General features: G+C 42.8%; 1 protein-coding gene across 1 annotated transcript in view; it reads left to right on the top strand.

Annotated features, from left to right (window-relative positions):
• The window catches only part of LOC139740364 (GTPase-activating protein and VPS9 domain-containing protein 1-like), a 48,845-nt gene extending 34,456 nt beyond the window's left edge, over positions 1-14,389 (top strand). The window contains exons 7-19 of the mRNA XM_071650958.1: positions 427-654; positions 1,067-1,284; positions 2,416-2,607; positions 5,552-6,637; positions 6,979-7,054; positions 7,600-7,761; positions 8,602-8,724; positions 9,117-9,516; positions 9,917-10,051; positions 11,157-11,280; positions 11,828-11,894; positions 12,302-12,555; positions 13,609-14,389. Coding sequence (XP_071507059.1) covers positions 427-654; positions 1,067-1,284; positions 2,416-2,607; positions 5,552-6,637; positions 6,979-7,054; positions 7,600-7,761; positions 8,602-8,724; positions 9,117-9,516; positions 9,917-10,051; positions 11,157-11,280; positions 11,828-11,894; positions 12,302-12,555; positions 13,609-13,911 — 3,368 coding nt within the window. The 3' untranslated portion in view covers positions 13,912-14,389. The remainder of the gene's footprint in view (positions 1-426; positions 655-1,066; positions 1,285-2,415; positions 2,608-5,551; positions 6,638-6,978; positions 7,055-7,599; positions 7,762-8,601; positions 8,725-9,116; positions 9,517-9,916; positions 10,052-11,156; positions 11,281-11,827; positions 11,895-12,301; positions 12,556-13,608) is intronic.
• Positions 14,390-14,932: the final 543 nt, after the last annotated feature.

Below are 14,932 nucleotides of genomic sequence, written 5' to 3'. Positions count from 1 at the left end.
CCGGCGGGGACATATGTTACGCACCGCGTAATTTCTACTTTTCCTTGTTTTTTGTGAGGTAATGAGAAACCTTATGAAATATGAAAGCGCATGTAATTCCATGAGGAATTCAACGTTTATTTGATAAAAATTGGTTTTGAAATGGCTGAGATATCCAAAACAGAGCAATTCTTATAAAGTGTGGGACCCACCTTTTATTACGATCACTTTGTTTTTGTTTTTTTTAATGTTTCAGTCATTCCAAACCCGATTTTCATCAAATAAACTTTGAATTCCTCTTAGAATGGTATACTCTGTACCATTTCATAAGTGTTTTCTTGGTATCTCGCAAAAAGTTAAAAGCCCAATTCTCATCTCCACCAATATTGTACCATCCCTTTAACCCCTCTAATGCCATCACGCCCCCTTACTCACTCTCCATTCCAGGCGCGTCCAACTCTGTGTACTCCATGGACCTGGAGGCGGAGAACGTGAGCAACCTGAGCGGCCGCAACACGCCGCGCTCCGCCATCAGCATGGCCAGCAGCACCACGGAGCACCACCGGCCCGAGATCATCGACTCCACCCAGCTCCCTAACAACACCAACATCACGGACCAGTTTGGAAAGTTTGACATCTGCACAAACCTCCAGGACAAGAAGAACATGGCTCCAGGTAGTCATGGCAACCAAATCCTCTACAATCCAGTGAAATCTATTTGTGTACCTAGAAAAAAAATAATGTAGCAGTTGTAAACATTTGTAATGGACCATTTCTATCACTGGTATAATCCAAGTACATGGGAGTCCTAATTATAATCATACAGAAATAATTTTTGGCAGTTTAAAATGAATGCTGCTGTCTCATTGCATTGGACAGAGAGATGAGTCTTCAATCTGATTTTGAATTTAGTGTAGGCAGATTCTTTGCAACTGCATTATTTGTAGCAATACATTGAAGTTGTGTGTAATGAAGAGTAAAATACTGTAGTATTGGAGGGGAAAAATGGGAAAAAATTGTATTTCCTCTCTTCTCTGTGCCTTGGTCACTGCTTGCATGGTTCTCTGTCATGGCTTTAATACTGCAGAGACTTTTAGCGAAACATGGAGCACAGACGTAATTGGAAGCGACACATCGGAGCCGAACCCCAACGACCACCTGCAGGAGATTGCGGAGGAGGAGGCATCGCTGCAGGGAGCCACGGCAGCCTTCCTGGACGTCCACCCCGTCCTCAATGACCCCCAGGAGACCGGGAGTGAGACATGGAGTGTCGATGTCTTGCAGAGTGACTCGGAGCAGGCTGAGGTAATCCTGAGATGTCTTCGTGGTGTGGTGTGAATTTGGAAAGGTCGTTGCCATTCCCTGGTATATGAGTGTTTTCACTGTGCTTGTCTGTCTGTTCGTCTGCCTGTGATCCATGTGTTATTGCTCTCTGCGGCTATAACTGAGCTCAACTTACTGTCAAATAAGGTGAAATTTGCAGTGCACTGTTTGGTTACCTCAAGATTAGGAGATGACGGTTTATATTCAGGTCTTGTAAATGTTGCACATCAAATTACTTCTCCAGTTTTCAAGCAATTCAAAGGAATTGTGGCCCACTTCTTGAGCTCAATGTGAAGTTATACAAGACACCGTTTTCAACAGTAGCAGAAAGTGCATTGCTATGGTAATAGCATGTGATGGCCTTGAAATTGGGTGAAAGGCTTGGGGATTGAACTACTTTTCAAGTTTTCTAGTGATTCAAATGAAATTTGGCATGCATATTGAGCTTGATGTAAAATTGTCTACGACACATTTTTCAACAGTGGTGGAAAGTGCAGTGCCATGGTAACAATGTATAGAGCCCCAAAATCAGAAGAAAAAAAAACCCTTGCAGACTGAAATTCTGTGTGTAGGCAATTCATAAGAAATTTTGGCACACATGGTGATTGTTATGTAAAGTTTTGTAAGACATATTTTTCAAGAGTTTTGGAAAGTGTGTTGCCATGGTAACAGCACATTAGTTACTGTGTATTATCTTCGACAGTTCACATATACCTGTACACATACAGAAGTGGTAGGCGGGTGTATCGGTCACCTTCAATGATATTTGTACTGTAATATGAGAAAAGAAAACAGATACAGCTGTGTACCAGTACAGAAGTGGTAGGCAGGGGGTATTAGTCATTTTCAGTAATACTGTAAAAGTGGAAATTTTGACGGATTTTACGCAATCAGAAGCTAGCGCGAAAATAAAAGCACACAAATATGTCTGCATGCAGTATGTACCAGTAATTAATTTGCCGATTTTGTGGAATTAAACAGATACGAAATTCATCTCATCTGGCTGAGTGTGAAAAGATTACTCTTTCAAAAATATCCACTTTTACAGTACTTCTAGTTTTAAACTGAGAAAAGAAAACAGACAATGGAAGTAGCATCTCCTTTTTTTTGCAGGATCGTCTCCATGAGGTGGAGGACGCCCAGCTGGACATGGGCAGTGTCATGACGGAGATTGAGTCTGAGCAGCTCCTTGCCAAGGTCTCGGCCGAGGCGGGATCCCGGCGCAGCTCGTCGGGGGAGAGCCAGAGCGTGGACCGGAGCTCCAGCAACGACAGCCCCGGCGTGGAGGACTGCGCCAAGAGAGGAGTGAGTACACCAACGTGCACATCATGAATGCAAGATATCATCAGATGAGAATTAGAAGGGCTTTTATTGCAATGTAAAGCCCGCCGCACACTACACGATTTTGCCCCGATTCACCGGTCTTAAGACCTTAAGACTAGAAGTGTGACGTCACAGTCTTGCCATTTTCTAGTTGTACGACTGGGTCTTAGCGCCAGTCGTAGAGATTTGACATGTTGAATTTCTACGACCAGTCGTGAGCTTTCAGCCATTCACAATGCAGCAAAATGCAAGCGCACACAGTGCGCACTGCGCGCGTTTTACAGTCGTAAGCCTACTCGGTCGTATAGTGTGCGGTGTCCGGTCGTACGACTGGTCTTAAGACCCAGCTTGGCTTAAGACTTTAAGACCAGTCGGATTGTGTAGTGTGCGGTGGCCTTTAGGGGTACAATAAATTGTATTGAGTTTTTGGTTATCATGTTGCAGAGCTCAATCTCCTCTACATTATGGTGTCAATTTTAAATCATTTTCACTCCAAGTGAAATGTTAGAAATCAAAACCACAAAGGGCGTATTTTACCCTAAATTTTGAACATTCCTAACAAATCTACCCACTTCTGATTGAATAAACTTGTTGTTTCATGAAAAGGGATTGTTTTGTATTTATTTACGCTCAAATCTTAAAAGGCAATGGCGCCCTTCTGTTTCTCAGCTGACGATTTGATGGTCATGTAACATACATGTCTCAGTGAGTGATGCAGTGATCATGTTACAGTCATGTGATGTAGGCGTGAATGCGAGATATGATGGTGATGTGATGTACACGTCGTGATGAAAGATATGGTCATGTTATAGTAATCCTTTGATGTGCGCGTCATGATGAAAGACGTGTTCCAGTGATTTAATGTGCACGTCACGATACAAGATAAAATGGTCATGTTAAGATGTACATGTCGTAAATACATCCTAAATACGTCATAAAGATACGGTGGTAATGTCGTGTCCACTTGACAAAAGTGTCATGAAAGTGAGACCTGATGGTCACATTATGGTCAGGCGACTCTATATTAGTTTGGAGTGATTCGCCATCAATCAAGCAAGTGCCATTTATTGGCTGGTTCTTTTAAAGGGTTGGTATAGAATTGGTTGAGGTGAGGATTCAGCTTTACTTTTCTGCGAGATACTTAGAAATCACTCTATGAAATGTTAAAGAGCATACAATTCTAAGAGAAATTCAAAGTTTATTTGATGAAAATCGGTTTTGGAATGGCTGAGACATTTTTAAAAAATAGTAAAACAAAGTGATTGTTATAAAAGGTGGGTCCCGCCTCTTGTTAGGATTGCTTTGTTTTTGATATCTCAGCCATTTCAGAACCAGTTTTGTCATATAAACATTGAATTCCTTATGAAATCACATGATCTTTCATATTTGATAAGAGGTTTCTCATCTTCTCACAAAAACATGTTAGAAACCTGAAGTTAAGTTTCAACCAAAACTGTACTATCCTTTTAACCTCTTGCTGTAGATCAAGGTAGCCATTCATCCGTTTCTTTGCTGATGAAATTGCACTATGTCATATCTTCAGGCACAGTTCCAAACTCTCTTATCATATCATCAACTGATTACTATTTATGGAGACTGATAGCTTTATTACTTCCAAAGACATTAAAATTCCTTCCTACTCACACCTGATAATGAATGTTCAGTAGCAGTTTCACTTTTGGTATACTTTAAAGGGGCATTCCAGACGATTTTCACAATTACACATCATGTAGTACATAAATCGACAACTCCATGTATAGATTTGTGGAATTTATTGTGGTTCTTGAGCAGAGAAACAATACTTTGAAAAACGTTAAACAAATTAAACTGAACAAGGATAATGACATAGAAGGCTCACATTATTTCAGAAATGTAGCAGCGTAATTCCAGTACAATACCTCTTTGCATGCGAGTTCACCTGTGTATAATCGATGCATGCCTTCTTTTGTTCTACTTCCGTGAGCCCCAACTCATGCATTCTTATGGTGACTCTGCCATGTCATCATCCTTGTTCATTGCAATTTGTTCTAAATTTTACCGAATGTTCTTATTCTTCATCCCAGTTATTATAAATTCTGCAACTCTGTCTTTAGTATAACTAATTTATAGTTGTTCAAATGTAAAAATCTGAAAATCATCCGGAGGTCTCCTTTAGTATTGGCTCCCTTCACAGAGGCTGATGTCGTGATCAGAGAATGATTTTCTTATTTCTCGGGCACATATCACCAAAATACAACCCGGCAATGAATATGTAGACTTGTAAAATCCTGTGCATAAACAGACAGAGTATTTGATGTCAAAAGTCCACCAAATATGGATAAAAATCAGGCAGTCGATCGCTAATAGGATAAAGCAGCTACACGGCACACGCAAACACACATGCACACACACACACACTCCTGAACCAGCTTATTCCCCATAGCATATGATGTGTTGATAACTGGCCTGAAAGGATGGTGAAGTTTACAAGTCATTTCTTTTTATGTATCAGTTTGGTTATTACTAACAGGCACAAGAACAACAACCAGAATTGATAAGGTGCCAACATGTCATGAATGTGGACAAAGAGTGACATGCACCTATTTTGTAAAGAGTTGTGGAATTGCTGTGATTTTCAAGTAATTGCAGGTCCTTTGGCACCAGCCAGAAAGCCCACAATCAGCTTTGAACATTTAAGCTATTGATGTTGTTACTGTAGCTGTTGTAACTTAAACCGAAATGGCAGCATCTCTGTGTAATAAGCCCCAGAAACAGTGTTCAAATCCCTCATTGCCATTCTGGTAAAGTATATTGTGTACTCACCTGTGTACTCACCTATATAATGCCAGAGTATGACATGTCAGTAAATCAAGTATCAAAATCTCATAACGTTGATATGTTGCTATTGCTTATCAGTGTTGATAAATTGTTCCCCATGTTACTGAAGGGTGGTTTACCACTGGACACGTCGGGTCCCAAGCTTCCTGGCATGTACCCTTCTGATGAGCTACCACCGATCCACAGCCTTCCAGCAAACCAGCGGCTGAAAGAGGCTGGCATGTACAGGCAGACGGCCATCCCACCAAGACCGACCAGACATCCCCCAAGTTCTGGGATCGGGAGCTCCTTCGATCCCCTCGGCAGCGATGGAAGTCAGGTCCATAGCAACGGCTTCACCGTCACCCCCGAGAAGACCGCCAAACCTTTCTCACCCCTGGAGGTCAACAGCGTCCTCCAGGACTTTGACCCCCTGGCCACGACCCCCTCGCCATCGGCCAATCCCTTCACCGCATCCATGAATGGCAACGTGCCAACGGTCAAGAGGAGTAACCTGCCCCAGGGAGCTAAGCCAAAGGTCCGCCCGGCCCCCAGCCCCATGCAAGGGATGCCTGCAGGGGGTGGAAAGTACAACGACAATTTGGGCTCCTTTAACCCTCTGTACGACATACACAGTGATGGCTACTCCTCCTCGCCGCAGAAGCCAGACGGGCTCTTCGACATGGCCCCTAGCAGCAGCCAGTTTGCCATCATCAACCATGGATTTTCTGATCAGCCAATGAACGGTCAGCAGAATTCAAACTACCTGCCGGGATATAGCAACCCGATGGCCAGTTTCGAACCTCCACAGCCCGGCGGCTTACACCCCTCGCCGTTTGTACCCCAGAAGACACAGGGTCTTCCGTTTCCCGCAAGAAACTCCCTGGGCGGATCGGACAGCGGCGTGATGTCCGGCGAGTCTGGGACCAGTAGTGACCACTTCTCCAACCGGGCGGACAGCTCCATCAGTACGGCCAGCAGCGGCAGTGCCTCCCTCCTCATGGTCTCCTCAGACAGCTTCAAGCCCCTGGAGTCCAGTCAGATGTCCAGCGGTGAGTGGTCACTGCTGGACAGTCCTGCCAGCCACTCGGCCAACTTCCTGTCCTCTCCCAGCTCCAGCACGGGGGCAGTGGTGGGCAGCTCGGAGGAGAGCGATTCCAAGTTGGGAAGCACGCCCTCGTTTGACAGGTCCATAAGCAGTGACAGCTTTGAAACAGTAAGTAGTGGTTGCGCATTTACTGAAAAAATTGACATCATTTGGACAATACTTTTACTATTACGATAGTTCACACTTTGACATAAGCTGAGGATGATACATGTTTAGGATATCTTTCTGTGAACATGATTTAAGTCTCCACAGTAAGGACCGAATGGATACGTTTTGTTGTACAATTCTATCGTAGATAGTACAGATAGTAAATATTCTATTATATTTGTACTCTATGATGCATGCTCAAACAGTATTATTCATCATTGTTATCACATGTGTTGTAATGTGCTGTGATTTTGATCCTTGTGTTGTTCTGACACTGTACGTGACTATTCTTTCTGTCACAGGAAGCGGGCTTAGAAAGTCCTGACAAGGGAAAATCATGGTTCAAGAAGAAATTCAAGCAGATCAATAAATCTATAGGTAAGTTGAGCATCAGTGAACAACATCACCCCTCTTTTACGATTCAGTAGTTAGATTTGCCATCTTTTATATTTCAAATTTTTTTATCTTCTATGTGTCATGAGAATCTGTGTTTCCTGCTCCATGAGAACCTGTGTTTTTGTGCTCATACTATCAATATTAACTGCATGTAATCTGAATGAATGATTTTGAGTGCATAGATACTGTAAGGCTGATTAAAATCTAAAGATTGAAATCTTGAATGCATATTCAGATATCATGTTCTAGAACTATGCAAGCCAGATGACCAGATTCTGTCTGAATTCATGGACATCAGACTGTTTTGCCGTGATATAGGAAAGAAAGTTGTGCAAAGTAGGGGTTAGCTGATTCCTTTTTTTAAAGTTTGTGTCTTAAGCAATTCATGACAATTAACCCTCTCTGCACAGGAGGGACTCGGGGCAGCATGTAAGATGCTGTGGTGTTTTATGTGCTAATTGACACTCAAAGCACTCAGGGTTAATTGAGTCAGAAAGGGGCGGTTAACCAGGTCAATCTCTTTACAGCTCGATCCAAGTCCCAGAAGGAGAAGTCCAGCAGCGTCCGAGAGGATGCGATGTGGCCACAGCAGGTCAGCCAGCAGGGTCCGGCCAGAGACATCAAAGGGTCATCAGATAGCCTTCAGATCATTCCAAACCCCGCCCTGGTGTCTGAACCTTTTGATGCAGGTGACTGATTGTTCTGTGGTATCCCTCTCTCTGATTTCTGTGCCTCGTCCCCTCCCCCACCCACCTCTCTGTAATTCATCTTGAATATCATGAGGTTTTGCAACAATATTCCTTGTTTTGTTAACCCATTGAAGATAGACTGGCTTTCCTACAACAAACATTTCCCATTTATCCCAGCCTGAGAATACTCGGGACTAGTTTTCAATGGGTTAAAGAGGAGTGATACCTATATATACAGTGCATATCAAAAAAAGAAAAAGTAATCCAACTTTAGAGGGTTACCATTTCATGATTGTCAACTATGGAGAGTGCAATGTTAGTTGAGAGGAAAGGGGAACTCTTCCTCTTTCAAATGATATCTAATTATGTTGACAACTGTCATGCATGACTGAACGCATTGACTTTAAAGACAACAATGGCAAGTTGCACTTTTTCCAAGTTTGAACATTATCATGAAGAAACATTGAGAGTTTCACTAATATGGATGAAATCTGTCAATGCAAGTGATCAAATAAACAGGCCAGCCTGCACGACTGCAGGTTTGCCTTTAGGGTTTTCTCTTACTTTTTATGGTCCATAACCTTCAACATGGCTACCTGTTGGATAACGTGGTCACTTCCCTCAAAGGCTAACCCACACAATCCATTTTCTCTGTTCATATTCGTGGCATGGTGTATCGCTGCAAATTACATGTTGAATTAGAACAGAGAAAAATGGACTCTGTGGGACGGCCTGTGTTGCCTGTCAAGATGATTATTGTAAATTGCTGCGGCACGATTCTTCCTGAAAACTCACTGGGACTAACTTTCACTTCCTTGATTCTTCTCCTCTTCTGCCCAGATGATGGTGTCAAGGGTATGTCTGTGCCAGAGACCAGCGGCGAGGACATCCTAAATAAGTACCGCGACCTCGGCAAAGGTCGTCCTGTTGACCCCCTGGAGGCCAATGATGACAGCATCACAGGTATGATTGCTATGGCATTTCATCATCATCACTATCATCATCATCATCACCGTCATTATCACCATTTTCATCATCGTCATTCCCATCCATTATACCCCTCCCCCTCCCCAATATCAAAATTCCCATTTCTTGCAGAAGACAGAGTGATATCATCCATAATACTGTAAAACGAGGAATGTTCGTGTGCATTTTAATTTCGTGAATTTCTCGAGCGCCAGCATTCCCGGCATTAAAATGCAAGCGAAAGTTCTTGCCTACACAATATGCATTGGATGCCAGTGGCAATTTGCAAAAATTTCATTCCACGAGAAAGGTCATTAGCTCCAATTCGCGAAATTTTTATGCCACGAATGTATCGTGTTTTACAGTATATGTTTTCTGTGTCATATCAGATGGTATCAACGCTGACTCATCAGTGGATGAAGACTCTGGTAGTCATGGCGACAAGCCGGACTCCAACAGCACCGAGCCCAGCAGCTCGGCCGACTCGGACAGTCTGGAGTCCACCTACGCCTTCAACGACGCCAAGCGCAAGCTGCGCATCGTACTGCGCTCTGCCGACTTCCACAACCTGCCCTCGCTGGTGGACTTTACCTCGCACTACCGGCCCAGTGAGGGCCTCGGGGAGCTCCAGGCGTCAGTGGACGGGCGGGAGATGTCCCGCCACCCGGAGAACGAGCTGGTGGCGTTCCTCAAGGTCCAGCTGGCGGAGGCGATGAACCTGCAGGACAAAGCTCTGATTGCTCAGCTGAGGGAGACGCTGCGATGCGTGGGCAACTTTGATAATGAAGGGTGAGGGTGTAAAATAATTCTCCCTTATACTACTGTTCATTGCACCAATGAATAGAGAGTGCGTACTGCATGTCTGACAGTATACCTCTGGCTAGGAGATGAACTTTAAAGTTGCTATACGAGGAAAATTTTCCACAGGGTGGAATTTTCACAAATTTTGTGGTGTATTGATCTGTTGCAGATATAACATGTGAATACTTCATGCACATTTAAAGATATCAAATCATGTACATTGATTTCTAGTGTCTGTAAAGAAAAGATAAGCCTACTTAGCCGAAAGTTGTCCAGCCAGTGAAATTGAATTGTGCAAGAGTATCCGCTTTTACAGTATGAGGCCTGGAAAGAGACTATGAATGTAGACTAGATAGCTCAAGCTCAACTTCACATCTTCTTGTTTCAGGTGCCGCAAGCTCTTGGCAGTACTGCGGGAGGATTATGAGTCTCGCTCCCCCTACGTGGCCTACTTGGTGAGATCACGGAAGGGTCTAGCCTTGTCCAAGGCTCACCTGGAGAGAATGCTAGAGAGAATACAGAGGTGAGAGATTGGGGCAGTAATATAACAGGACACTCCCCCTATAAATGTTGCTCTTTTGGATATTTAGGAAGGCTAGAGAAGAATAAGCAAGGAGAATTTGCATATTCAGAATCTACATCTTTTTGGATAGAGTGTTATCCACAGAATAGTAGAAGTTCAGTTATAGTTGAGTAGCAATGATTGATTCGTTTTGACTACTTCATAGGAAATATGTGGGACTGTTCAAAGTGTAAGTGTCATTAATGTTGAAAGCAAATTTCTTGTTCTTTTCTAGTAAAAAGAAGATTCTATTTGGTCGTATCGAAATGTTTCTTATCTATCACATTTCTCATTTCTATTTGGCTTGATGAAATTCTTAAGAGCTGAGTCAGTCAACAATATCAGCAGGTTGTGGCTAATTGCCAACTACCCAGAGCACAAAGACATTCTCAAATGCCCATGTGCATCTGGTAATTGGATGCCTGTTATTGCCATGGGTAAGAAGCAGTGATATTCACAAATGGCTCCACTTGTAACAAAGAAGTATCCTTGATTACCATTTCACCTGGCGCGCTAGAGTTAAAGGGATGGTATAATTTTGCTTGAGATGGGGATTCAGATTTGAACTTTTTAGTGAGATAATGAGAAACCTTTTTATGAAATATTAAAGAGCATACAATTCTAAGAGGTATTCAAAGTTTGTTAGATGAAAATCGGTTTTAAAATGGCTAAAATATATAAAACAAAGTGGTCTTAACCCGTTGAGGAGGGACTGATTTTGCTACAACACGCATGTCCCATAGACACCTGCCTGAGTATACTCAGAACTCGTCTTCAACGGTTTAATGAAAGGTGGGACCCACCTTTTGTTAAGACCTCTTTGTTTCTTGATATCTCACCCACTTCAAACCATTTTTTTTTTTCACCCAACCCTTTAACTCCCTCCCCACATGCAGACCAATCACGTCATGAAAATTAGCCCAGTGCTATTGTGTGTAGGGTCTCTTCTGTGGGGTAAGTGTCATAAAGGTCATTATGTGGGAATGTTCTTGTATAGTAATGATGGAGATATAATCCCCAACTGCTGCCTCTTACTTTTTCTTTTTCTTTTTTTTTCCCCCCTCAGGGACAAGGAGGTTGTGAATAAATTTTTCACGATGGTGTGCGTCCGCTTTTTCCTGGGGAGACAAGAGACCTCCATCATCAGATTCATCAACGACTTCAAGGCACTGACAGCTGCTGATGAAAAGGTTAGCCAGCCTGTGATCATCTGCAGATCAGAGTTCTATTCTCTGTAGCCATTTTGATTGCCATATTTAGACCGACTGTTGTGCTGCACTTATACATCACATTGCTCATTGCCTCTTCAACTTCGCTTTTTATTGTGCTTAGTAAAAACATATCAGATTTTTGCCTTGTTTATTCTAAATTATGAAAAGGATGCTTCTGCGAGACCCCTAAAAAACAAAACAAAAAAAAAATCAAATTTTGCTGTTATACTGCTGTCTTTGTCAAAATTTTGTTAAGAGGGTCTGTGAGATGTTTACAAACATAAGTTCTTTGTCTATATTCCTCTTTAATCATGATTTGAACACATTGCATTCTAAAAAGTGCCAAATTGTTCATGAGTCATGTAAATGAATTCACACAGAGAAAAAGATTTTTTTGACAGTAGACACAAACGTCATTGAATATTCCTCCTGAGTAGTTTGATTAAACTAAATTTTTGTCTCTTCAGCAGTGGGCACTAATGCGGACCAGACACTTCCAAATATGTTTGAAAAATTCTCTTCACAGACTCACCTGGTAAAGTACTTCTTAGCCACACTCAACAGCTGGATACAGCAAGACCCAATATGGCAAGGTAAGTCGGAATAATTAGAAACTCTTGCATTAGTTTTTCTTCTTCAACAAAAAGCTCAACCAAGTATTTCTATACCACATGTAAGCACAACAATCATTGCCACCATCAACATTATCACCAGTCTTTGTTATCACCATCATTACCATTGCCACCACTACAACGCAGTTCTCTGACACAAGCGATTCATGATTGAGTTGCCATACAGGCCTTATGATTATTCAAATTCATAAAATTCTTCCGTCAAGTTGTTTTTTATTGCAACTGATTGACAAATTGCCTTACATCGATGTAATTACCTTGCCAAGCCTGATGATGTTAGTAAAGATAACAAACCTGGATCAGTGTATAAGACCAACCTGCAAAATGTGACTTATGACCTTTTATCCCCCCCCCCCCCCACCACCCAGCTGCTAGTGACACTCAGAAGCAGGATGCGGAGGTCGCCACAGAGCGGGCCATCATGAGCCGCATCTACAAGCTGGCGCTCTACCCCAACGGGGACGGGGACATCTTGCGGGACCAGGTCCTGCAGCAGCACATCCACCGGCTGGCCAAGGTGGTGACCGCCAGCCACAAGGCCCTGCTCATCCCCGAGAAGTACCGCCGGGAGTCACCCTGGCCTGCAGCCCAGGCCGAGATCCTCAACATCAACGCGTACAAGGTGAGCCCAAGAGGAGGGGTCTTTCCAAAGTTATCTACTTTGCTGTCGTAACCGTATTTTCTATCACAATCAGGCACTGAAGAAGTCCTGTTACGGAGAGGTAGCAGAAGAAATCATGTGTCTTTTGTAGAGTACTTATCTTGTGCATTTGAATTGCTCTGACCAAGTCACGATATCGCTGCCAAAATGAAAACTCATGGGGAATTCATGTGTAGTAAAAAATCGGTGGTCAAGATTTCCTTTCTTTTGCTAGCATCAGTGCAACAAATCATTATATGAGGACCAAGGGTAGGATAGCTTGCTAGATGCTGTATGATGTTAAGATTCCCCCTGGGTTTTTAAATGTGAGATGAAGTATTGACTGTATTACTAGAAATGTCTTGTCTCAGTCTAGTAAACTGCATATTTTCCTGTTGGTCTCATTACTTTGATATCTGTTGTGTTCATCCTGCCCCCTATATCTTATAGTAGATATGTCGTATGACAATTTTTTCCCCTTTTTAATTGACAATATCTGCAGAAAATTCTTCATTGATTAATCAGGATTTGAATGTTGTTGTCCCCTCTCCCATGTTATAAATTGAATCCAAGAATAGATTCAGAGGACCTTTGCTTAGAATGAAATTCTCCAGACCTGAAACAAGCATTCTCTTTGCGTGTGACTGAGTGTTTCATTTCCGAGCACACACTACCGCAAGTACGAGTGGCTAAATAGGCTAGTTCCTCTAGCATAACTTGTGATATCTGGTTTTTGTTTGTTTGTTTGTTTTTCATTTTTCATTATTTTAAAAGGATTTTGTGCATCATCTTTGAGTATCAATGAGTACTTCTCATTGCAAAGTAGCTGGAAACTAGTGTCTGTAATATTCTATTTCCACTGACATAACTTGAGATGTCTTTTTTTTTTAAGACTTAAATATTTTGTGCATCATCTTGGAGTATGGATGAGTCGTTTTTCGTTTGTTTTTTTTCTCCATGCAAAGTAATTGCGTACCATCGTCTGTAATATTCTGGTTCCACTGGCATAACTTGTGATGTCTGGTCTGTTTTCAGACACCCAAGGATAAGGTGCAGTGTGTCCTGCGGTGCTGCACCATCATCATGAACCTGCTGAGCATGGCGGACAGCGCGGCGCCCCCGGGGGCCGACGACTTTGTCCCCGTACTCATGTTCGTGCTCATCAAGGCCAACCCGCCGAGCCTGCTGTCCACCGTCCAGTACGTCAACAGCTTCTACTACGAGAGCGACCCCTACAGCGACGGGGAGGGATCCTCCGGCAGCGGGGAGGAGCGGTACTGGTGGATGCAGTTCAGCGCCGCAGTGGAGTACCTCAAGACCATAGATGACAGGAAGTAGGGCTGATGACACTTCCTGTGATGGTGGTTCCTCCTCCTTGGAGTGGGTTGTTCTGTTAACCCTTTCCGTGCCAGGGACTTTGGACAGAATGTACAAGGCTATGGAGTTTTCTGTGCCAATTTGCACACAAAGAGTCATGTACAATGCTATGGAGGTTTTTCTGTGCCAATTTGCACTCCATGCATGCTAAGGCTTAAAGGTTATTGTGGAAACAATGAGTTTACACAGCAGGTTCCAAGCGCTGCACAGCATGTCAGATCCGAGTGATTGGGAAAGGGAAATGTTGGCAGAAACGGCACCGTATTAAGAGGTTTCCTCCCAATTGACTGTCATATTTAGTGTTTCATACAGGAAGGAAGCCTCCAGGAAACAATGGGTTAAGATGATGACGTGTTGCTCTGGGATGATTGTGATATTCAAAGCACAAAGAGACCATAATAGAAACAATTTGTGCTCAGTTCTTCAAAAGGTATCAGCATGGTAGAAAATTATTAAATGGGATGATGACTTTTTGTTGTTGTTGTTGATACAGTGACTTGTCAATGGCAATGATGCAATTGTCCTGGTATTAAGGAGGTATTGACTCAAAATGAATAGCATTGTTCCTGCATCAAAGCAAAGAAAGGCTAAGACTTTGGTGCTGTGGCATCATTTATCGGAGGAAATTGTTTCTAACGTGAAGTGATGTTGGAGAGGCACAGAAACGTGGATATGTAGCCTCTAGGTTCGCATTTCCATCAGAGATGTATAATTATATGGACACACAAACTCTTTCTAGATGCATTCAGCATTGCCGTGTAAGATAGCTGTATACCAGGCTAAAGGCGTTCTTGCTCTCATTGCTATGTGCTGTCGACCATCAAGCAACTCAGACTTCAGTGTGTATGGTGTATATTTTGCTGTGGCAAGGATGCAGTCACAAAAAGTGACATGTGCTGACAGTTCATCCAGTGTTCTATGAAATGTGAAGATGTTGCCTGCGTGGCATAATGTGTGTACCTGCCATATTTGCTGTGCTGTA

The sequence above is a fragment of the Diadema antillarum genome, unplaced genomic scaffold, assembly GCF_040938485.1.
Source record: "Diadema antillarum isolate AM-2024a unplaced genomic scaffold, OU_Dant_1.0 seq00000850_RagTag, whole genome shotgun sequence".
NCBI lineage: Eukaryota > Metazoa > Echinodermata > Echinoidea > Diadematoida > Diadematidae > Diadema > Diadema antillarum.
Note: the sequence above shows the minus strand (reverse complement) of the source record. Positions and strands in the feature narration are given on the sequence as shown.